The sequence below is a fragment of the Bos indicus genome, chromosome 21 (genome assembly GCF_029378745.1).
Source record: "Bos indicus isolate NIAB-ARS_2022 breed Sahiwal x Tharparkar chromosome 21, NIAB-ARS_B.indTharparkar_mat_pri_1.0, whole genome shotgun sequence".
NCBI lineage: Eukaryota > Metazoa > Chordata > Mammalia > Artiodactyla > Bovidae > Bos > Bos indicus.
The window spans coordinates 16172581-16197942 of record NC_091780.1 but is presented as its reverse complement, the minus strand read 5'-3'; the positions used below and the strand labels follow the sequence as shown (position 1 = coordinate 16197942).

The following is a 25362-nucleotide window of genomic DNA, read 5'->3' as shown; positions in this document are numbered from 1 at the left end:
CTCCTGTGTGCTCCGCTCCGTGGATGTATCACAGTGAATGTACTCAGTGGCCTTGAGGAAGAGCGTCGGGCAGGCTGGATTCAGTGCCCATGGGAAGCCCTGGGTGTGGCCCTCCTCAGTGCCTTTGAGCTGATGGGGTTCAGGATATAACAGCCCCAGATTATGGCACCTCAGCGTATTGTATCTCATAAGCTGAAGGAGCTAGAGAGAACAGCAGAAGCAGAAAGGTTACTCTGACCTCCCCTTGCTCCCCCTTCTTCCCTGAAACAGGCCATAAATCTCCCACATGTAAGATGCTTTCCCTGAACCAGGAGGGAAGAAGACGTTGTTCTCAAGAGCTATGGCTGTTCTTCCTCAGACTAAGAAGGCTATATAAACAAACCCTGTTAAACAAACCCTTATCATCCTAATTACTTCTTCAGCATTATTAACCCAAATCCCTTTGTTTTGTCTGTTCTTCACAAATTTATTGTTTCTAAGGCTTCCCTGGTGGCTCAGATAGTAAAGAATCCGCCTGCAATGCAGGAGACCTGGGTTCCATCCCTGAGTCAGGAAGATCTCCTGGAGAAGAGAATGGCAACCCACTCCAGTATTCTTGCCTGGAGAATTCCATGGACAGAGGAGCCTAGTGGCTTATTGTCCATAGGGTCACAAAGAGCTGGACATGACTGAGCAAGTAACACACACACACACACACAGTATAAAAGCTTCCTGCACTGGTCACTTCTTTGGGACTTCATTCTCTTGTGAAGGCTCCCACAGATACGTAAAAATTTAGTAAAATGTGGGTGCTTTACTTCTGTTAATCTTTATCAGCTGTGTTGTCTCAGTTGCAGCACTCTGAATCTTTTAGGTGAGGAATTTAGATCCATGACTGGGGATTGAATCCAGGCCCCCTGCATTGTGAGCACAGAGTCTTAGCCACTGAACCACCAGGGAAGTCCTTACTCCTGTTAAATCTGTCTTTGCCAGTTTAGCTTCCAGACCCAGTCAGGGAGTCTAGGACAGTAGAGGAGAACTTATTCCTCCCCTACAGGGCCCTGGCTTTACCTCTGTCTCCAGCCCTGTTTGCTGCCTCACAAGCTTCTGAAATGTCCCCCTAGCAGGTGTCCGTAGGATACCTTTGCGAAGGAGAGGTGTTGAAATATTCCCTTGAGAACTGCTGTTCTGCAGGGCTGGGGCAAACACAGATCATATTATAGTTTAGACCAAAGCAAAGCCAAACATCCTAGTTAATTGTAAATTAGAGTAATTGTGCTTGCAGCTGTCAACACATCCACTCCCAGATCCCTAAGGAATAGGGTGTTATTTTCCCCAAGAGGAAAGCAAAGACAAAATTTGCATTTTTTTGATAGTACCACAAGGCATGTGGGATATTAGTTCCTCGACCAGGGATGGAATCCAACAGAACCCACTGCAGTAGAAGCATGGAGTATTAACTACCGGACCGCCAGGGAGGTCCCACTGAATGTGAATCGTAACATGTTTCCTGATTTGGGGTCAGCTTTCCCCTGGTGGCTCAGATGGTAAAGAATCCACCTGCAATGCAGGAGACCTGGGTTCAGTCCCTGCATGGGGAAGATCCCCTAGAGAAGGGAACGGCAACCCACTTAAGTAGTCTTGCCTGGAGAATTCCAGGGACAGAAGAGTCTGGTGATTACAGTCCATGGGGTCGCAAAGAGTCAGACATGACCGAGCAACTGACACTTTTTTAACACTTCCACTCAGCCCCTTTTGGCTTCAGCTGTGTTCTTGGCCCTCCTGGGTTATCTAATAACAGGAAGATCAGCTCTAGCCAAGAGTCCCATGATGCGGGCCATCTGGGTTCCCCCTCCTGTGTCCCTGTCTGGACCAGGCAGTAGTGCGACTGCCAAGGCCACACACCCGGGAGTGGCAGGGCCAGCTCAGGAGGCTCTGCTGTGCTTATATACCTGCAGTTTTAGGAAGAGCACCTGTGCTTTTACTAGGTTCTCAAAGGGGTATCCAGCCCAGGCAAGAGTTAAGAACCACTGTGTTCAAGCTTTAGAAAAATGAAGCCGCGCCATCCGGGGCTTGGTGCTGGGGAACTAAAGAACCACTTGTTTCTATTTCAGTGACTGTATTTTCCTGTGTAGTATTAAGCCTCACTTCTCTCTCTCTTCCTTTGTCTCTTTACATCCTTAGTCCCTTGGTTGAAGTAAGAATGGGAGATGCTCTTATGACTAAAGCCTTTTCTCCCCAGAAGATAGATTTGTTGGAAGAGGTGCTAGAAACTGTTTTTGAATTTTTTGAGTAGGCTCTTCCATTTTCTTCTGATTTGGTCTGCGAGCACAGACCTTGATAACTTGGCTAAGAGTCTGTATGGTCAGAAATCTCCTTAACGTGATTGTTAGTCACAGAATTCAGTGGTTGTCTTAAACACTGATTAAACGGAAAATCACTGTCTTAATGAGTCAGGACTGCTCCTTGGAGCTACCTGCTGACATTGGACAAATGGACACTTTTCCAGGGTACTTGTGTTGCTGAGTCAAAGCTTGGTCTGTTCACCACACAACAGGCCGATAAATTGGGAGAGGAGGTGTTGAGACAAGGAAGAGAGACTTTATTTGGAAAGTTGGGTGTCCAAGAAGGTGGTGGACTACCATCTTATAGGGTTCTGGGTGCTAGTTTCTTTTATAGAATAGAGACAGGGAGGAGATGAGGAAGTAAAGTAAAAAGACCATAAATCTTGCAAAATATCTCCTGGCTTGGCCAGCCTTGGGGAGGGGATGTGTTCATTTCTTCTTCCCTGCAGCCATTCACAGGTGGGCAGGGTTGGCGTGTTTCCCTGTGAGCTAAACAAAGACACTTTAGTTTAAAGTCAGTAGAGGGGTGGGCTTTCCAGCTGGCTCTTGGTGAAGAATCCACCTACCAATGCAGGAGGTGAAAGAGGCGAAGTTTCCATCCCTAGGTCATGAAGATCCCCTGCAACCACTCCGGTATTCTTGTCTGGAGAATTCCATGGACAGAGGAGCCTGGTCAGCTACAGTCCATAGGGTCACAAAGAGTTGGACATGACTGAAGCAACTTAGTATGCGCGTAGAGGGGCAGAGTTCCCCAGGCAGGGAAAGCTTACAGCTGTAGACAGCATCCTTTTAGAAACAAAAGCCACAGAAAGCAAAGGTTAAAGAAACATATCCAACATGAAGTCAGATTCTGTTCTTCCCTGTTACACACAGCCTTATTCCCATTCCCTATCTCTTTGATTTCCAACAGGAAAACCAGGGGTAGCAAGGAAGACCTAATGTCTCTTTTTTAAAAGTGAAGTAAAAAGTTGCTCAGTCGTGTCCGACTTTTGTGACCCCATGCATGTAGCCTAGCAGGTTCCTGTGTCCATGGGATTTTCCAGACAAGAGGACTGGAGTGGGTTGCCATTTTCTTCTCCATCTTCCTGATCCAGGGATGGAACCCAGGCCTCCCACATTGTAGGCACGCTTTACCATCTGAGCCACCAGAGAAGTCCCTTTAAAAAAAAATTGAGGTATAATTGGCATGTAACATTGTATTAGTTTCAGGAGTTCTGTATAATGATTCAATATTTGTATACATTGCAAAATGATCACCACAATAAGTCTCCTTACCATCTGTCACCACACAGTTACAAAATGTTTTTTCTTGTGTTGAGGACTCAAGATTTACTTTCTTAGCAACTTTCAAGTAATGAATATAGAGTATTATTAACTATTATCAAACCAGTCCATCCTAAAGGAAATCAGTCCTGAATATTCACTGGAGAAGGCGATGGCACCCCATTCCAGTACTCTTGCCTGGAAAATCCCATGGACGGTGGAGCCTGGTAGGCTGCAGTCCATGGGGTCGCTCAGAGTCAGATACGACTGAGCGACTTCACTTTCACTTTCATGCATTGGAGAAGGAAATGGCAACCCATTCCAGTGTTCTTGCCTGGAGAATCCCAGGGACGGGGGAGCCTGGTGGGCTGCTGTCTGTGGGGTCGCACAGAGTCAGACACGACTGAAGCGACTTAGCAGTAGCAGCAGCAGCATTCATTGGAAGGACTGATGCTGAAGCTAAAACTCCTATACTTTGGCCACCTGATGCAAAGAACTGACTCATTGGAAAAGACCCTGATGCTGGGAAAGATTGAGATGGGGAGGAGAAGGGGGCAACAGAGGATGAGATGGTTGGATGGCATCACTGACTTAATGGACATGAGTTTGAATAAACTCCAGGAGTTGGTGATGGACAGGGAGGCCTGGCGTGCTGCAGTCCCTGGGGTCGCAGAGTCGGACACGACTGAGCGACTGAACTGAACTGAACTGAACTGTTTTCACCATGCTCTACATTACATCCCAGGACTTATTTTATAGCTGCAAGTTTGTACCTTTCGATCCCTTTCTCCTGTTTTGTCCAACCCTCCCACACCCCTCCCCTCTGGAAACCACCGATCTGTTCTTGTATCTATGAGCTTGGTTTTCTGTTTTTGTTTGGTTTGGTTGATTCCCCAAATATAAGTGGGATCATGCAGTACTTGTCTTTCTCCATCTGATTTATTTCACTTGCCATGATGTCCTCAAGGCCCACCCACGTTGTTGCAAATGGCAAGATTTCCTATTTTATGGTTGGTTAGTATTCCTGTGTGTGTGTGTATCACATCTTTATCCTTTCACTTATCAATGGCCACTTGGGTTGTTTCCATATCTTCACCTTTATAATAATACTGCAGTGAAGATGGGAGTACTGATATCTTTTTGATTTAGTGTTTCCATTTCCTTCAGATAAACATCCAGAAGTGGAATTCATAGATCATATGGTCGTTCTATTTTTAATTTTGGAGGGAACCTCCATACTATTTCGCATAGTAGCCTCAGCAGTTTACATCCCCACCAACAATGCAGAAGGGTATCCTTTTCCCCACGTCTTAATGGACACATGTTATTTTTTGTCTTTTTGGTAATAACTATTTTAGCAGGTATGAGGTGATATCTCAGTGTGGTTTTAGTTTGCATTTCCCTGATGATTAGTGATGCTTAGCATTTTTTTCACCTGCCTATTGGCCATCTCTATGTCTTCTTTGGAGAACTGTCTATTCAGATCCTCTGTCCATTTTCAAATTGGATTTTTTTTTTTTTGCTGGGAGTTGCATGGGTTCTTGATATATTTTGAATATTAGTCCCTTGTCAAATTTATGATTTTCAAATATTTTCTCCCATTCAGTAGGTTGTCTTTTCATTTTGTTGGTGATTTCTTTTGCTGTGCAGAAGGAGGACTTAATGTCTTTTATTCTGCTGTGTTTAAAAAATGTCTTACATAGGGCTTCCCTGGTGGCTCAGTGGCAAAGAATCCACCTGCCAATGCAGGAGACATGGGTTTGATCCCTGATCCAAGAAGATCCCACATATTGTGGAGCAGCTAAGGCCATGTGCCACACTATTGAGCCTGCGCTTTAGAGTCCAGAAGCTGCAACTACCGAAGCCTCATGCTCTAGAGTCTGTGCTCCACAACAATAGAAGCCACCACAATGAGAGACCCACAGACCGCAACCAGGGAGTAGCCCCGACCTGCCACAGCTAGAGAAAGCCCGTGCAGCAACAAAGACCCAGCACAGCCAAAAAAAAAAAAATAATTAAAAAAGTCTTCCAGAGCAAGCTTTCTCTCCTAACACACACACACACACACACACACACACACACACACACACACACAGTTGTCTATGCAGGCTCTAGACTTCTCTGATGTTAATGCCCATTAAGGATAGACTTGTGAATTTTAAGGTGCAGTCAACTCTATTATGGGCAAGTAATATATAGACAGGACCTCAGTGTATTTCCCAAAGCCATAACTGAGTGAAAAAAACTCTGAATCATTTGTCTGCAGTGGGACATATCTACCTGAGAAAGATCACTAAGAGATGCTGTGTATAATTTTGGTTAAGAATTACTGAACTAGAGGGTCACCAAAAGCTCCTCTAGCCCTAAGGAAGTTAATAAAGTCAGTTACAGTCAACTAAAAATGGAAAAGTCAAAGTAAGGTTGAGATTCTCTAGCCCGTCTTTGCTTCACAGGTTTCCAACATTAAAACTCCCAAGCAAATGGATGAGTTCATTGAGATCCAGAGTTCAACAGGAACTTGGTATCAACGCTGGTTGGTCAGATTCAAGACCACTTTCAAGCAGGTATGTTTGGAGACCTGGGGTGGGTGAGAGGGAGGCTCTGTGGTGAGTTGTAATGACAGTGGATGAGGAATAGCGATTCTGAACACGCCTGTCAACCCAGGGCACAGTGATGGGCAGGAAGCAACAGCTGGGTCCTAGCCCACACCGACCTCCAACTTCTGTGAGCTCTGAACCACAAAGTGTCTAATCCTTAGTTTCTTTTCTTTGCTCTTCTTTCCAAAGGCAGAGATTTTGAATGTAGACACAATGTCTAGTCTGAGAAAGCATCGTTTTTTCTAGCACCTTCTTCTTCTTCTTTTGGTCTGAGAGTTATGTTTTATTCAGTGGGAATTTTTAGGACTTCAAGCCCAGGAGGTAGCAGCTCAAGTAACTCTGAGAGAACTATCCAAGGAGGCGAGGATGGTGGAAGCCAGATATATAGGAGTTTTGCAACAAAGGGCAGGTAGTCTGACCATCAAAAGTTTATTGTTAATGAAAGGAAACTAGATATGTCACGTTAAAGAATTTAGTGTTTTTCCATGCCTGGGAAGATGCAAAAGTCTGGGCTCACTGAAATTATTCCTTTTATATGCACCTCAGCTATCTGGGGAATGTCCTTCCTGTGTTTTCATATCCTGAGTTTCCTCAGGGCTCACCATGGGGAGAGGCTGCAGTCTGGTGGCTGCTAAAAGGCAGGTATTGTTTTCCCTTCTGAGTTCCCTCAGGGTTCACCAGCTCGCCTTCTGGTGATGGCTGAAGTCACTGATGAAGGTGACATCCTCTGTTTACCAGTATGACAGGCAGCAATCCACTTATCAGTTCCTCCTGTTGGCCCAAAATTCAATCCATATTTGGGAGACATTTCAGGATCAATTTTTGTCCCACAGTGCTGGGAGTCTTAGACCAGGTGAAAATTCTTGCTGATATGCCACTCCAATGGCACTTTCTCTTTAAATAAACTGTAGGAAGGAGGGACGGAGTGAAAGAAAGGACCCCTTTAAGTGATCTCTGAGAAAATATTTATGAAGGGCAAGGCCATTTCTCCAGAGAAGTGGTCCTGTGAGACAAGCCAACTGTCAAACACTCAGGTAGTCAACGGCCAGAGTCAGCTGAGCCTGGATAACCTTCTTGGTGGAGGGTGGTTCAGTGTTTGAAATAGCATCCATTCCCATTGGCGGGGAGAAGAGCTCAAGGCTATTCAGCACCCTGACATCCCCACTCACTGTGCTTTTGGTCACATGCATCATTGTGTTCGTGGATGCTGCAGGACTGTTAGAGCATGACACCAGCTAATAAGAACAGAAGAGGGTTTCTTGTTCCTTGAGCAGAATTGCTGCCTCTGGAAGACATTGCTGCCTGTTCTCTCCATGGGTTCCTAGGCAATTTAGTAGAGAATCTTAAAAAGGAGTTCTTCCAAGTCACAAGTTTCTGCCTCTAACCACCCATCTCTGCTGTGGGTTATAGGTCTGGGAAAACGCTCTGTACTGTGTGATGGGGCCCTACAGGATGAACACGCTGATTCTGGCCGTGGTCTGGTTTACCATGGCTTTAAGGTAAGTTCTGTCTTCCTTAAGTTCATTAATTAATAAAAAGCTATGACAAACGTAGACAGTGTAGTGCTGGAGAAGACTCTTGAGAATCCCTTGGACAGCAGGGAGATCAAACCAGTCAGTCCTAAAGGAAATCAACCCTGAATATTCATTAGAAGGACAGATGCTGAAGCTCCAACACTTTGGCCACCTGATGCGAAGAGCTGACTCATTGGAAAAGACCCTGATGCTGGGAAAGATTGAAGGCAGGAGGAGAAGGGGATGACAGAGGACGAGATGGTTGGATGGCATTACCGACTCGATGGACACGAGTTTGAGCAAGCTCCGGGAGTTGGTGATGGACAGGGAGGCCTGGTGTGCTGCAGTCCATGGGGCTGCAAAGAGTCAGACCCAACTTAGCAATTGAACAAAAAGTTCATTAATTTTCTTGTGCTTCCCATGCCTCATCTGTACATTGAGGGTTACCATTGGTTCTAACTCATATAGAGTCTGTGTCAGATTGGATGCTTTTGGCTATGACAGGCAACCCACTCTAGTGGCTTCTACAACAAGGAAATTTCTGATCCTTTGTAATAAGAATTCCATGGAGAGGCAGCCTCCAGGTGGGGATTCAGCCTCAGGCTAGTTCTCATCTGCCAGCAAGATGTCTGCAACTGCTCTTGGCATTCTCGGACATGGAAAAGTGTCCCAACAAGGAAGAGGCTGCCTTTCTCTGAGATTGACTTTTTAAAAATAATTTTCTTTTTACTTGGTTCTGCTGGGTCTTGGTTACTGCATGTGGAATCTTTGATCTTCATTATAGCATGCAGAATCTTTAGTTGCTGCATGGGGGATTATTATTATTATTATTATTATTTTAGATGAGGCTTGGAAAGTCTTAGTTATGATGTGTGGTATCTAGTTACCTGACCTGGACCCCTGCCTTGGGAGGATGTGGAGTCTTAGCCACTAGACCAACAGGGAAGTCCCTGAGCTCCACTTTTTAACATCAAGGAAACCTTTCTCATCTTCTCTGGTGGCTCATATGTTAAAGAATTTGTCTGCAATGCAAGAGACCTGGGGTTTGATCCCCAGGTCGGGAAGGTCCCCTGGAGAAGGAAATGGCAACCCACTCCGGTATTCTTGCCTGGAGAATCCCATGGAGAGAGTAGCCTGGCAGGCTACAGTCCATGGGGTCATAAAGAGTCCGACATGACTGAGCGACTAACACTTTCACTTCAAACCTTTCTCTGAAGCTGCCAGCAGACTCTCCCCACCCCGACATTATATTAGCCAAATGTGTGTGTCACATGCTTTAGGGCTAAACTAGCCACTGGTGATCGGGATGTGATTTCCCGATGACTTCAGACTAATCAAGATTTGCCTCTCAGCTGATGATACCGTTAGCTTTCCTGAGCACTGACACCCAAACAAAATCAACTTCCTGTTCCCAAGGAAGAAGCAGGGAATGATGGGTCAGCAGCTGTCTGTGTCCTTGTGAATATTAAATACAGAAAACAGAGAACCTTTGCAATAATATCCACAGCAATAAAGTAAATGAAATATAATGTGATCGATGATTAGCTGGCTCCTCTCTTAAATAGTAGTCTCTCACCCTAGTCATTTTATTCACCTCCAGATAACATGACCCTTCTTTCTGTGCCAGTTTTGGGGCCCATTTATAGTGTTAAGAGGCTGTTTCATTGTATGGATAAAGTGCAGTTGTTTCTGGCACATCAGTAAGTGCTCAATAAATTGCTATTATCAACTAAAATCTTTTGGTGAGATTTTAAACTTTCATCTATGAAGTTATTTTGTTCACCACCGCCCATGGCCAAAGACTCATTCCCCTCAACCCAGGGAATTCAATTGGCTTTAATGACCTCTTGGATTATGGGAGGAATGTGTGAAGACCTGCCTTTTCCAATATCTAACCAAGTGTCTTCCAATAGATATTGATGGAGCCCAAACAGTCTCTTTACCAAACAGATAAATGTAGAAGCAGACTGCTCACATCCACCTGTCCCATCTAAGCTAGACGAGAACACAGAACATTTCAGAAGCTAAAATGGTAGACCCTTGGATCCAATTCACTGAAAGTTTTAAGAGATTTCCTTATGTCTAATTTAATTTTGTCAAGTAGGTAATGGCTTTCCAGTGTTGGAACCTCAGAGAGATCTGGTCTCGCTTCCTTCCCCCTCTATTTACTCTCTTCTGCGTCCTCTATGTAATTATCTTTTATTTTTCTATTTATCATTCTAGTATTTCTTTTTGTAAATTTAAGCAAATGTATGTATATTTACAAATTTCTTTATTGTTTTCTTATGAGAAGGAACTGCAAGAAAGCAGTTTTGCATTTCCTTTTTGCATTCAACAATATATTCTGGAGCTCTCTCATACCGCTAGATAGAGATTTACATTCTTTTTTTACAGTAGCATAGAATGTATGCATAGCTCTCCACAGTACAACTCTACACTTTATTCAACCAGGACCCTGTTCCCAGATTGTTAGGAAGTTTTCAGACATTTGTTGTTGCAAACAGGGCCACAGTGAGTCACTCTTTGTGGGCTCCTTTGTATTGGACAAGTTAATCAGTGGAATAGATTCCTAGAAATAGAATTATGGAGTCAAAAGGCGATAAATCCATCAGTAATTATTGCAGGTACTGACCAATTCACCTGAAGATGGTATTGCAAAATGCCGTCCTCTTCCCAGCAATGCATAAGAGCACCTGCTTACCTGCAGCCTCACCAGCAGAGTTTTTGCAAACTTCAAGGTTTTGAGTCTGGTGGGCGAGAATGATAACATAGCGTGGTTTTAATTTTCACTTTTCAGGTTATGAGTGGGATGGAGCATGATTTTTGTGTTTCATGGCCATCTTTTAGAGTTGGTGATCTTGAGATTTTAGGTATAAAATGCCATCTGCAAATATAGTTTTACTGCTTGCTTTGTAATTTTATATTCCTATGTTTTTTCCTTATGTAGCTGAGTTAGTTAAGACTAACTTAATTAACTGAGTTAGCTAACACTACAACATAGTGTTAAATAGTAGTGAGGATATGGGTATCCTGGTTTTATTTCTTATGTTTGTGGGAGTGACCACAGTGTTCTCCCCATCAGAAGATCCTTCCTTTTGAGTTGAGATATATTTATATATATTTTGGGCTTCCCTGGTGGCTCAGTCAGTAAAGAATCTGCCTGCAAGGCTGGAGACCTGGGTTTGATCCCTGGGTCAGGAAGATCCCCTGGAGGAGGGTATGGCAATCCACTCCAGTATTCTTGCCTGGGCAATCCCAGGACAGAGGAGCCTGGTGGGCTAAGTCCACGGAGTCGCAAGAGTCAGACACAACTTAGCAACTAAACCACCAGCACTATATGTATTTTTACATGCTAAGGAAGCACACATGAATTTCTAATCTATTGCTGTTTTAATCAAGAATGCATGTTGTTTTTTTTATCAAGTGCCTTTTTGGCATCTGTAGAGACTATTGTGACTTTTTTCCATTAGGTCTACTTATATAAGGTTGTATTTTCTAATGAACCATATGGACTCATTTAAAATGGGCTTGATTTACATCATATCAGAAATGCAGACTCTGATGGTGTTGCCGCTCCAATATTCTTTCTTCTCCATTACAGTTACTATGGACTGACAGTTTGGTTCCCTGACATGATCCGGTATTTTCAAGATGAAGCGTACAAGTCCAAAATGAAGGTGTTTCACGACGAGCACGTGTACGGTGTCACAATCAACTTCACAATGGAAAATCAGATTCACCAACACGGGAAACTTGTGAATGACAAGTAAGTGCAGGACCATGGACTTTCCTTAGATCAAGAGGAGTGTGTGTGGGTCTTGGGGAGGGAGGCATTGGCCAGATAAGAATTCAATATGGTGGGGATTGAGCTCTGAGACTGATAGAATATCACACTTTGCCTAGGCTGCCAGAGACTCGACAGTGCCCCCTGGTGGCCCTGTCTATACTGTGCGGTCCCCCATCATCCTGGCTAGGGTTGATTGATCAAGGAGGGTCAACCAGGCTGTCTTGTCTGAGACCTCACACGTTTATTGGTGATGCACAGAGAGCCCCTCAATGATGCCTGCCGGGAGGGAGGGCCCAGAGGTCTGGCACCAACTCACAGCCTGACTGGTGAGCTTTTTCTTTGATTCTGGATGCTTCTTCAGCAGCAAGCCCAAGGCTAATATAACTCTATTTTATGATATTCTTTCACCTATTATTGGCTTCCCCGACGGCTCAGTGGGTAAAGAATCCTCCTGGAATGCAGGAGATGTGGGTTTGATCCCTGGGTCAGGAAGATCCTACCTCCAAGTGTCTATTGGCATGGCCCTTTGCCATCAAGAGTGTTGTTGTCCTTTGGGGAAAAAAAATTAGAGCAGTGTTAAAAAAGTCTTGCCCATATCCTCTTCAGGGGTTCCCTGGTGGCTCAGTGGTAAAGAATCCATCTGCAGTGCAGGAGACACAGGAGAGACAGGTGATCCCTGGGTCGGGAAGATCCCCTGGAGAAGGAAATGGCAACCCACTCCAGTATTCTTGCCTGGAGAATCCCATAGACAGAGGAGCCTGGCAGGCTACATAGTCCATAGGGTTGCAAAGAGTTGGACACAACAGCAAGCTCGCAGACAGACCTTGTCTTCAGTCTGTTTGACCCCTCCTCTTTCTACTCCTGGAACACTGAGATGGATAGTCCAGACCGCTGGGCTTTAAGAATGCCTCCTTGAGGTTGCCTCCAATGGCCCCAGATGGGTCAGGACAGCACAAAGTTCCCTCCAAGCCACGTGATCTGCTAAGCTGAACATCTCCACCTCTGCTGTTAGCCGTCTTGAATTATCCTTAGCAAGCTCACTGGGTCAGGGGAGGGCTACACCAGAAACCCCACAGCCCAGGCAATTCAGTGTCAGTGATAGATGCTGCCCCTCATTCATGCACCTGTGCAAGAATTTTCGCCAGGGATTCTCTCCTCCAATGCCAGTTCTACTTTTCCAGCCCGCACCCAGCTATGTGTCCAAGTGGCTGTGCCCATTGACTCTTAGCTGCTGTGGGAAAGAGGTACGAGTCTGGATGAAGTCCAAGGCGGGGGCCTTGGGCCGTCTAGTCCGTATGTTACTGGCCAGACCTTAGCAAATGTTCTCTGTTATTTAGAATGAGAAAGAAAGTGTGACTTGAAAAGAGGAATGTTATTTCTATAAATATAAGGCCTTTGAGGAAGGAAAGTTAGGCGTGACTATCAGTAGACATGGAATTCAGATTTTCAGATGATGTTTTAAAATGCCGAGGCTCAGTCACAAACATCTACACGTTTACACGCCCACGTGTGCACATGCCTTCGCTGGGGACACTTGGGTCACTGGAATCTGCTGAGAGTGGCCACTCCAAGGATGGCAGTTCCCAGGCTGATGGTTGGTGGTGGATGGTGATCCCCGCTGGGATTTCTCACTGTCAGGGCTCTTCAGTGTAAACACAGAGATCTTGCATTGGCATTACCAAGGAAGAGATGTTGCCCTTCTTGGGACTTCCCTGGTGATCCAGCAGTTAAGAATCCTCCTTCCAATGCAGGGGACTCAGGTTTGATCCCTGCTCCAGGAAGTAAGATCCCACACGTCCTGAGGCAATTAAGCACTAGAGGAAAAAAAAAAAAAAGCCTGTGATTTGCAGGAAGACCCAGCACAGCGACACCCCCCACACCACCAAAAAAAAGAAGAAATGTTGCCCTTCTTTATTAGAATGCTTTGGAAGTGTTGAAAAGTAAGGGATGTTATAGATGGCTAGATGTCCCTCTGATATGATGTTATTCCATGCAGAGACAAATTCATTAAAAGAGACTTCATCTGTGAAATTGCCTCTGTTCAGTGACACTCTATTGTGGTGTTACTATAATGGCGATGGTGATGACCATGATAACAAGGCTGATTATTTCGTAGATAATATCATATGTTGTTGTTCAGTCACTAAGTCGTGTCTGACTCTTTGTGACCCTGTGAACTGCAGCACACCAGGCTTCTCTGTCCTTCACGATCTCTCGGAGTTGGCTCAAACTCATGTCCATCGAGTCCGTGAGACCATTTAACCATCTTATCCTCTACCATCCCCTTCTCCTCCCACCTTCAATCTTTCCCAGCATCAGGGTCTTTTCCAGTGAGTCAGCTCTTTGCATCAGGTGGCCAAGGAGCTTCAGTTTCAGCATCAGTCCTTCCAATGAATATTCAGGATTGATTTCCTTTAAGGATTGACTGGTTTGATTTCCTTGCTGTTCAAGGGACTCTCAAGAGTCTTCTCCAGCACCACAATTCAAAAAAGATTAGGAACCTTTGAAACTAAGGAATTGAACGTGGGTTTGTTTGTTTTTCTTGAGTTATGCTGCCATCTGCTGGTCACAAACCAGAAAACACCTCACCTGTGGGAATCGAGTCTGTTTTGACAAGTTAAATTCTTCACATTTGTTAGCATTGTCCCCACTCTTACCAGTAGTCCCCGTTTGACTTTAGCCACACTTTGCTGATTAAAATTCTAGGTAAAATTATTTACTTTATTAGCTACCACACATGAGGAAGATTACTTTCAGCAGGGAGAGCAAAGAGAAAGAAAGTCAATCTAGAAGAGAGAAGGTTGATTTCATGCATCATAGTGACATGCTACCCACACAGTTAAAAGCTCTTTTTAGTGAGGCATCAGTAAAAATTTTCTTCATCTGCAGTGGGTGTGTTTCAGGGCAATAACGCCCCATGAAGCTGCCAAGGGTGGGAAATGTGTTAAACGTACCTTCTGGCTTCAGGTCTGAGGAAGTAGCCAAGACTTGGGGATCTAGGTTCCAAGCCTTGGTGGGTCAGTGACTAACTGAACCCTCTATGACCTGTGTAAGCCTCTGATTGCACATCAGAAAGTCATAATATTGAGATAAAATGTCCATCATGCTTCAGGGTTGCTGAAATTATTGTTGTTGTTTAGTTGCTAAGTCGTGTCTGACTCTTTTGCAACCCCATGAACTGTAGCCCGCCAGGCTCCTCTGTCCATGGCATTTCCCCCACAGCAATACTGGGTGTGTTGCGATTTCCTTCTCCAAGGCATCTTCCTGACCCAGGGATCAAACCCATGTCTTCTTTACCACAGAGCCAACAGGGAAGCCCAATACTAAAATACCCCAGCATAATTTAGAAATTTAATCTAGGTTGTGCATAGTTCTTATAGAGCTTCTTCCTGAATATTTTACAACTGTGCATGCATGCATAGTCCATTGCTTCAGTCATGTCCAATTCTGTGTGACCCCATGGACTGTAGCCCTCCAGGCTTTTCTGTCCAATGGGATTCCCCAGGCAAGGATACTGGAGTGGGTTGCCATGGCCTCCTCCAGGGGATCTTCCCTCTCCAGGAATCAAACCTGCATCTCCTGCATTGCATGCGGATTTTTACCCACTGAACTGCGTGGGAAGCCCATTTACAACTAAATAGCTACTAAAAATGGGGTGGCTGTTTTTCCATCAGACCTTTACCCAGGTTATTATTGCAGATCAACAGAAATCCTATTGATCTGGGGATGTTTGAGCTGAGCTCTTTTATTAGCTCTAACAGCCCTGTCATCTGCCAATAACAATTGTTTTGTCTCCTTTCTTTTCTTTTTTATTACATCATGAAATATATCAAATATACAAAGAGTAGAGAATAACACAACAACCCTATTCAGAGCAACCCTATTTATTAGCTTTGTAAAATCATAAACTGTGATGCACTGACTTCGGGCTTCCCTGGTGGCTCATCTGGTAAAGAATCCGCCTGCAATGCGGAAGACCTGGGTTCAATCCCTGGGTTGGGAAGATGCCCTAGAGAAGGGATAGGCTACCCACTCCAGTGGGCTTCCCTTGTGGCTCAGCTGGTAAAGATTCCATCTGTAATGTGGGAGACCTGGGTTCAATCCCTGGGTTGGGAAGATCTCCTGGAGAAGGGAAAAGCTACCTTCTCCTGTATTCTGGTCTGGAGAATTCTGTGTACTGTATAGTCCATGGATTCACAAAGAGTTAGACACGACTGAGCGACTTTCACACTGACTTCAGATTTTAATATAGATTAAACATCACTCACTTGGTTGCTCTTTTTAATGTTGTTTTTCTTCCTCCCAAGGAGTAATGATCACCACGGTCATAAATTCGGTGTTTTACACGCATGTGTGTTTTTATACTTTCAAATATATTTATGTATCTGTAAACACTGTACAGCATTATTTTGTGTGCTTTAAATTTTAGGTAAATATCACGCTTTGTTATAGATCAGATCAGATCAGATCAGTCGCTCCGTCGTGTCTGACTCTTTGCCACCCCACGAATCGCAGCACGCCAGGCCTCCCTGTCCATCACCAACTCCCAGAGTTCACTCAAACTCACATCCATCAAGTCAGTGATGCCATCCAGCCATCTCATCCTCTGTCGTCCCCTTCTCCTCCTGCCCCCAATCCCTCCCAGCATCAGAGTCTTTTCCAATGAGTCAACTCTTCGCATGAGGTGGCCAAAGTACTGGAGTTTCAGCTTTAGCATCATTCCTTCCAAAGAAATCCCAGGGCTGATCTCCTTCAGAATGGACTGGTTGCATCTCCTTGCAGTCCAAGGGGCTCTCAAGAGTCTTCTCCAACACCACAGTTCAAACACATCAATTCTTCGGCGCTCAGCCTTCTTCACAGTCCAACTCTCACATCCATACATGACCACTGGAAAAAACATAGCCTTGACTAGACGAACCTTTGTTGGCAAACTAATGTCTCTGCTTTTGAATATGCCATCTAGGTTGGTCATAACTTTCCTTCCAAGCAATAAGCGTCTTTTAATTTCATGGCTGCAGTCACCATCTGCAGTGATTTTGGAGCCCAGACAAATAAAGTCTGACACTGTTTCCACTGTTTCCCCATCTATTTCCCATGAAGTGCTGGGACTGGATGCCATGATCTTCGTTTTCTGAATGTTGAGCTTTAAGCCAACTTTTTCACTCTCCACTTTCACTTTCATCAAGAGGCTTTTTAGTTCCTCTTCACTTTCTGCCATAAGGGTGGTGTCATCTGCATATCTGAGGTTATTGATATTTCTCCCGGAAATCTTGATTCCAGCTTGTGTTTCTTCCAGTCCAGCGTTTCTCATGATGTACTCTGCATATAAGTTAAATAAACAATATACAGCCTTGACGAACTCCTTTTCCTATTTGGAACCAGCCTGTTGTTCCATGTCCAGTTCTAACTGTTGCTTCCTGATCTGCATACAGATTTCTCAAGAGGCAGGTCAGGTGGTCTGGTATTCCCATCTCTTTCAGAATTTTCCACAGTTTATTGTGATCCACACAGTCAAAGGCTTTGGCATAGTCAATAAAGCAGAAATAGATGTTTTTCTGGAACTCTCTCGCTTTTTTGATGATCCAGCGGATGTTGGCAATTTGATCTCTGGTTCCTCTGCCTTTTCTAAAACCAGCTTGAACATCAGGAAGTTCACAGTTCACATATTGCTGAAGCCTGGCTTGGAGAATTTTGAGCATGACTTTACTAGCGTGTGAGATGAGTGCAATTGTGTGGTAGTTTGAGCATTCTTTGGCATTGCCTTTCTTTGGGATTGGAATGAAAACGGACCTTTTCCAGTCCTGTGGCCACTGCTGAGTTTTCCAAATTTGCTGGCATATTGAGTGCAGCACTTTCACAGCATCATCTTTCAGGATTTGGAATAGCTCAACTGGAATTCCATCATCTCCACTAGCTTTGTTTGTAGTGATGCTTTCTAAGGCCCACTTGACTTCACATTCCAGGATGTCTGGCTCTAGTTCAGTGATCACACCATTGTGATTATCTGGGTCGTGAAGATCTTTTTTGTACAGTTCTTCTGTGTATTCTTGCCATCTCTTCTTAATATCTTCTGCTTCTGTTAGGTCCATACCATTTCTGTCCTTTATCGAGCTCATCTTTGCATGCAATGTTCCTTTGGTATCTCTGATTTTCTTGAAGAGATCCCTAGTCTTTCCCATTCTGTTGTTTTCCTCTACTTCTTTGCATTGATTGCTGAAGAAGGCTTTCTTATCTCTTCTTGCTATTCTTTGGAACTCTGTATTCAGATGTTTATATCTTTCCTTTTCTCCTTTACTTTTCACTTCTCTTCTTTTCACAGCTATTTGTAAGGCCTCCCCAGACAGCCATTTTGCTTTTTTGCATTTCTTTTCCATGGGGATGGTCTTGATCCCTGTCTCCTGTACAATGTCACGAACCTCATTCCATAGTTCATCAGGCACTCTATCTATCAGATCTAGGCCCTTAAATCTATTTCTCACTTCCACTGTATAATCATAAGGGATTTGATTTAGGTCATATCTGAATGGTCTAGTGGTTTTCCCTACTTTCTTCAATTTAAGTCTGAATTTGGCAATAAGGAGTTCATGGTCTGAGCCACAGTCAGCTCCTGGTCTTGTTTTTGCTCACTGTATAGAGCTTCTCCATCTTTGGCTGCAAAGAATATATTCGATCTGATTTCAGTGTTGAGCATCTGGTGATGTCCATGTGTAGAGTCTTCTCTTGTGTTAGTCTTCTCTTTGTTATAGATGTGAATGTATAATTTTCATACTATAAATTTTGCAATTAGTTTTTTTTGTTGTTATTTTTAGGCCATTTACTTCTTTTATTGTAAATATTTTTAATTGAGGTGTAGTTGATGTACAGTATTGTGTTGATTATAATGTCAGTGCTAATGGGTATCCTGACTTCAGTGGGCGTAATTTGGGTGTCTTCCTTTGAAGTATGATACTTGCTATGTTTTTGATTGGTCTTCTTTATAAAGTTGAGGAAATTCTCTTTTAGGTATGCTGAGGGTGTTTATTATGAAAGCATATTGAATCTGTCACATGCTTTTCTGCATCTATTATGACAATCATATGGCTTTCTCCTTGGACTTATTAATATGATAGATTAAAGTAATATTGTTTCTGGATATTCAACTGTACTTAATTCCTGGGATATATCTTGATCATTCCATGTGATTTTTTTAAAGTAGCAATACATCGACAAATTTGATTTACTAATATTCTTTTTTGTGTTGTTTAGATGTTTATAGCTGTTTTATTCATAACTGTCAAAATGTGGAGGCAACACACATGTCCTTTATTTTTTATTTTCTACAAAAAATTGTGCAAATATTTCAGATTGGGTTTCAACTTATTATTCTGTTAAGATTATTTTCAGAGCTGTTTAGGTTCACAGTGAAATTGAGAGGAAGCCACAGGGATGTCCCATATACCATCTGCCAGAACTACCCTATTATCTAGCAATGATCCAAGATGTCCTTGAGCAGGTGAATGGATAAATCAACTGTGGTACATACTGGCCCTGGAATATTATTTAGTGCCAAAGAAGTAAGGGATCAAGTCATACAAAGGCCTTGAGAACCTAAATGCATGTTCCTAAGTGAAAGAAACCTCGCTAAAAAGGCTGCATCCTTATGATTTCAGCTGTATGTCATTCCGAAAAAGGCAAAACTATGCAAATCAGTGGTTGCCAGAGGTTAGGGGAGAGGGAAGTATGGATAAATAAGCAGAGCACAGTGGAAATAGTCTGCATGGTGCCTAACGTCCCAATGGCACTAGTTGTAAAGGCTCTGCCTGCCAGCACAGGGGATGAAAGAGACGTGGGTTTGATCCCTGGGTCTGGGAGATCCCCTGGAGTAAGAATGGCAATCCACCCCAGAATTCTTGCCTGGAAAATCTCACGGACAGAGGAGCCCTGGCGGGCTACAGTCCCTGGGGTCGCAGAGTTGGACACGACTGAGCATGCATGTGTGCACACACACACGTGCACACACACACACACAGAACCACTTATGTTCTATTTAGGATTTTTGCATGTAAATGGGATTGGTGTATATTTTCCTTGTACTGTTCTTATTGATCTTTGGTATCAAGGTTATGTGGTGTTATGTAGCTGAGCCATGGTGGCTCAGACCATAAAGAATCTGCCCCCAATGCAGGAGACCTGGGTTCGATCCCTGGGTCTGAAAGATCCCCTGGAGTAGGGAATGGCTACCCACTCCAGTATTCTTGCCTGGAGAATTCCATGGACAGAGGAGCCTGGTGGGCTACAGTCCATGAGATCGCAAAGAGTGGGACACGTCTGAGCAACTAACACACACACACACACACACACACACACACACACACCAAGGTTATGTAACCAAAAGTGGGGTCTGGCTGCTCACTGCTCAAAAGCCAATACAGAGGCCAGGTTGGCGGAAAGCAAAGTTTGCTTTCTTTTGGATGCCGGCAACTCAGTGTTGGGGCAAGGGGAGGAGGTGGACATCTGTCTGAAGGCCAAGCTGCCCCCACTGACAATCAGAGGGCAAGAGCTTTTACAGACGGAGGAAGGGGGCTATATGCAGAAACAGTACAGTCGGCTGACAGTCACCTTGAAATTGGTCATCAGGGATCTGACCAGTGGTACCTTGACCGTTTTAAGTGCAGTTAATCTTCAGTTCCAGGATTGGTTTGTTTCCATTTCTTTGAGGCTGGTTCTTAGAATTGTGACAGCTGATATCACGGCTATAGTCTGGTCTTCATGCCGTCAACTTCTCCACCTGGTGGGGGTGTCAGACACTATTCTGAGCCGTGTCCTGTCAGCTCACAGGACACGGCTCAGAATATTATGAATAGTCCTTGAGAAGGAGCTAAGGGTCCCTGACTATGCGTAATGGCTAAACTATTATTACTTGTTCTCCTTTAACTGTTTTCCTTTGTTTCTGCATGTTTTCACTTCTCTGATGGAACTTATTCTTTGTCTAAAGTTTTTCCACAGACAAAAGGGAGGCTGAGGACATGGGAGGCAAGGACCATAGTATCCTGCTCCTTTTCAGTTGTACCCTTTTTTAAAAAATGTTCTAGGATCCGTGTAAATAGGCAGGGTGAGATATGGTGATTTCAGCACTTAGGTGGCCGTAAGCTTAAGAGAAGATGGAGAAAGTAAGTTGGATTTACTGGCAGATCCCCTGAGGCACAAGGACGTGTCCTTAGAGAGTCTGTTTGGCAGATGAAGAGCCAGTATTTCCCATCATATATGTCTGCTTCTCCATGAAATAGTATTTCAACCATTTGATGGCCATTTCCACTCCACTCTTCTTTCCCAGGCTACTTATAGTAAAGATACCTCTCATTTATAAAACCAAATACTAGAGCTGGAAAAAGTCATCTCCTCAATAATGTTATTTTAATGATTTTAAAATACAAGCCTGCAGAGAAGAGACTTGCCTGAAATCTTTTAATAACAGTGCTAAAAGTTGAACTCTATTCTTCATTTTTTGAAAGGTGGTGTCAGAGGTGAAGTTAAAGCCTGATGCCTATGTGTGGAGAATTTAAGAAGTTATTTAGAGTTATACAGAGAATTTAAGAAGTTGCAAAGAAGTTATAAACAAAAGACCCACTGTTTCCTTCATTCTTTAAGCAAAATGAGCCCAAGCATGTATTTTCTGAAGTGATTTTCTTTTTTTTTAAAGATTTTTTTTAATGTGGACCATCTTAAAAGTCTTTATTAATTTATTACAATATTGCTTCTGTTTTATGTTTTGGGTTTTTGGCCATGGCCTCATGATCCTCATGTGGGTTCGATCCCTGACCAGGGAAGGCAAAGCCTTAGCCTGCCAAGGAAGTCCCCTGACGTGGACAGTTTTCTCATTCCTGCTTTGCTTCATCTCAGATTAGGACCTGATATGAGATAATGTGTGAGAAATTAGAGTTCCAGGTCTTTCCTGAAAAAGTTTCTCTTTTATTTCACTGTATGTGGAAGGCTTACTGTAGGACCGTCCGTGTGTGTGAGCTTTGGGAAAATAGACCCTTTGTTTATTTTCTCTCTGAAAGGTGATATAAATGATGTGAAAGAGAATTTTACACTTAACGAAAAAGTCAGTTGAAGGGTATACATTATATATCATGCCTCTGTGCCTTAGCATATGCTATTCCCTTTGCCTGGAATTCACTTGCACTGCGTCTTGGCTTGGATAGCTTTTATTTATCCTTAAGGAAAAGCGAATATCATGCTGTACCTGACTGTATCATAAGTACCCTTTTGCAATGATCTTGTAGCTTATCTCTAATCTTTTTAAAAAAACAATTTACATCTGGTCGCGCTGTCTTCATTGTTTTTCTTCATAGCATTTCTCTAGTTGCGGCGAGTGGGGGCTGCCCTTCACTGTGCATGAACTTCTGACTGCGTGGCCTCTCTTGTGTGAAGCACAGGCTGCAGGCACACGGGCTCAGTAGCAGCCTGAGGGCTTGGTGGCTCCGCGGCAGGTGGAATCTTCCCCGACCAGGGCCTGAACCCGTGTCCCCTGTGTTGGCAGATGGACTCTTATTCACTGCACCACCAGGGGAGTCCTACGTATGTCTGAGCTTGATAGTTATCACGCCAGATTTTAATTGTCAGTTTTCTTGTTCCCTCTTTAGTTTTGAGTTTCTTGAGCGTGAGCCCATTCAAGTCGAAATCATGGTGACTGCATAGATGCGACTTCTGGCGTAGTTTAGATCACCTGGTGGATGAAGCACTGGGCTTGAGGGTAACTGAAATAAAGTGCTTGTAATAATAATTCCACCACAGGCTCTGGATCACCAATGGCTTCTGTTTCCTTAAAGGAAGCGTTCCACAAGCTACTTCTGTTAACTTTTCTTTCAGCCTTTGAGACCTCCTGAGTGAAGCATCTTGGACCAGTTCAGTATATAAATTAGGGATCGGAGGAGATGATTTATATAAAAGACTCATAAAATATGCCTTGGCCTTTTCTCCTTTTAACTCTCCTTTTATAACTTTGGCTTTTTATAACTCACTTGGAGATACATTTTAAGGTCTGCCCGTGTCAGACCTGTTATGATTTATGGCCCTTCTTTCTCACCCACCTTCGGCAGAACATTAAAATATCACCGGAGGCCACATCACCAGCCCATTACTGTATTAAAGAGAAGGATATATTAAGAAGGGCAAAGACCTGAGGCAGGCTCCAGGAATAGCTTTCCTGAGTAAATACAGTCAGCATACAAATTACATTAATTTTGAAATCAGAGCCATCTTCCTGTAACAAAAGGCTTAGTGATCAGTTTTTCCATAGAAATAGGAAGAGTTCAGCGGTAGCTTTTGGAGGCCGATTCAAATTTAACCCTAAGAAAAACTGTTGAAAACAATTTGGCTTTCTTGATCAGGGATTCTCACATTTCCTGAAGTGTAATAATCTGGCATCTTCCTCTGGTGGTTATAGTTCAAGAGGTGCAGGTTGGAATGAAGAGAACTCCCATCTTTCGTAATAACCTCCTATTTTATTCTTTTTTTTTTTTCTACCTAAGTTACGTCAGTTTATTTTAACTTTTAAAAATTGGAGTATAATTGGGCTTTACAATGTTGTGTTGGTTTCTGCTGTGTAACCTTATGTATACATAAATCCCCTGCCTCTTGAGCCTCCCTCCCACCGCCCCCCCAGCATCCCACCCCTCAAGGTCATCACAGAACACCAGCCGAGCTCCTGTGCTTCATAGCAGCTTCCTGCTAGCTATCTGTTTTACACATGAAAAGTGAAAGCATTAGTTGCTCAGTTGTCTGACTCTTTGTGACCCCATGGAATGTAGCCCACCAGGCTCTTCTGTCCATGGGATTCTCCAGGCATGAATACTGGAGTGGGCTGCCATTCCCTTCTCCAGGGGATCTTCCCAACCCAGGGATTGAACCCGTGTCTCCTGCACTGCAGGCAGATTCTTCACCATCTGAGCCCCCACACGGTAGTGTATATAGGCCAATGCTACTCTCCCAGTTTGTCTCCCTATTTTATTCTGATGCAAGTGTTCTGGGGACTTCTCTTAAGAAGCACTGGCCCAGGCCTTCTTACTGCTGAGAGGTCTTTTTGTCAAAGCTAATAAGATGTAGTTCTAGGTTAGGGTTCTCAGCAGAACATAGCTGAGAGTGAAGAGTAAGGGCTGCTGGCCATCGTGTGGATGGAATGGCCTGGCGGCCCTGAGGAGCAGCAGCGGGTCCTCAGTGCCCTGTGCCGCGTCGGTCACTGGGTCCCCACTGAACTGGAACTGTCTGTTGGCTCCATTTCTTTTTCCCATTAGGCTTGAGGGCAGGGACCATGTCTTTTCTGTCTGTACTCAAAGCACCTAATACCATGCTCGGTAAAACTTTTGTTTGAGACTGAATCAGTGAACGAATTGACAGATGAATGAATGAATAGGGTTGAGATTCTTCACAAATAAAGACACAGCCAAAGGTTTCTCACTTAATAGCTTAACCAGCCTTGGGAAATATAACCAGTAGAGGCTGATGTCCCTGTGTGTGAGTCTATGTTTTTAAGCGTCCTGTTGCTTTTTCCTTTTAAGTTTATGTAGGAGTTGAAGTGCTGTCCATGGGGTCGCTAAGAGTCGGACATGACTGAGCGACTTCACTTTGACTTTTCACTTTCGTGCATTGGAGAAGGAAATGGCAACCCACTCCAGTGTTCTTGCCTGGAGAATCCCAGCGACGGGGGAGCCTGGTGGGCTGCAGTCCATGGGGTTGCTGAGGTCGGACACGACTGAGCAACTTCACTTTCACTTTTCACTTTCATGCATTGGAGAAGGAAATGGCAACCCACTCCAGTGTTCTTGCCTGGAGAATCCCAGCGACGGGGGAGCCTGGTGGGCTGCCGTCTATGGGGTCGCACAGAGTTGGGTATGACTGAAGTGACTTAGCAGCAGCAGCAGGAGTTGAAGACGTGCAACAGCTCCAGATGTGGGCTGTGCCTCACAATCATCCAGGGGTTTTACCTCTTATTGGCTGTTTCGGTTTTAAGTGAAAAAGTATTATATACACTTGGTATAAAGAAAATTTGTCTGATCCCAGTGGGCTACAGTCTGTGGGGTCACAAAAAGTCGGATACAGCTGAGTGACTAACACTTTCCCTTTCAGCCCCCCGTGTACCTCCCCAGGGCCGCACACACCTGCCCGTGTCTGCGGCACTCTCTCCAGGTGTGTGCTATGTACTTGCAGGTGTGTGGGCCTTATCCTTTCTCACAGGAAAGAAAGTCACATGCTATAAATATCACGCTGCATTTCTTTTTTTTTTTCAGTTAACAATACATCTTAAACATGGTTCCAGATTAAGACGCACAGATCTGCCTGATTATTACAATGGCTATGGGTGCTCAGTTGCTCGGCCGTGTCTGACTCTTTCCGACCTCATGGACTGTAACCCATCAGGCTCCTCTGTCCATGGGGTTTCCCAAAGAATACTGGAGTGGGATGTCATTTCTTTCTCCAGGGGCTCTTCCTGACCTAGGGATTGAACCTGGGTCTCCTGCATCTCCTGCATTGGCATGCGGTTTCTTTACCACTGCGCCACCCCATGGGTTATGGTCCACGGGATCGCAAAGAGTTGGATGCAACTGAGCAACTGAGCACCTGTAGGCATTATAATAATTAGGTGGATGGCTATGTGTGGTACCTGTCTATCTATCCATTCTCTCTATCATCTGTCTCCCCTGTCTGTAATCTATTATCTGTTTCTCCTGTCATTTACCTGTCCCCTGTCTATTATCTATTGTTTGTCTATCTCTCCATCTATCTTTCTAGTAAGCCATTGCTGTTATCAGCAATGTTGCAGTGAAGATCAATGAATGGATTTCTTTGAATGCATGAGCAAGTATGTGCATGACAGATTGGTAGAGGTGGTATTCCTA

The 25362-nt window shown here is 44.1% G+C and overlaps 1 protein-coding gene across 5 annotated transcripts in view; it reads left to right on the top strand.

Annotated features, from left to right (window-relative positions):
• SV2B (synaptic vesicle glycoprotein 2B) overlaps window positions 1–25362 on the top strand; it is a 256051-nt gene that overhangs the window by 208513 nt on the left and 22176 nt on the right. For all 5 annotated transcript variants that reach the window (XM_070775062.1, XM_019983967.2, XM_019983969.2 and 2 more), the window contains exons 7-9: window positions 6041–6151; window positions 7595–7683; window positions 11300–11464. In XM_070775062.1, coding sequence (XP_070631163.1) covers window positions 6041–6151; window positions 7595–7683; window positions 11300–11464 — 365 coding nt within the window. The remainder of the gene's footprint in view (window positions 1–6040; window positions 6152–7594; window positions 7684–11299; window positions 11465–25362) is intronic.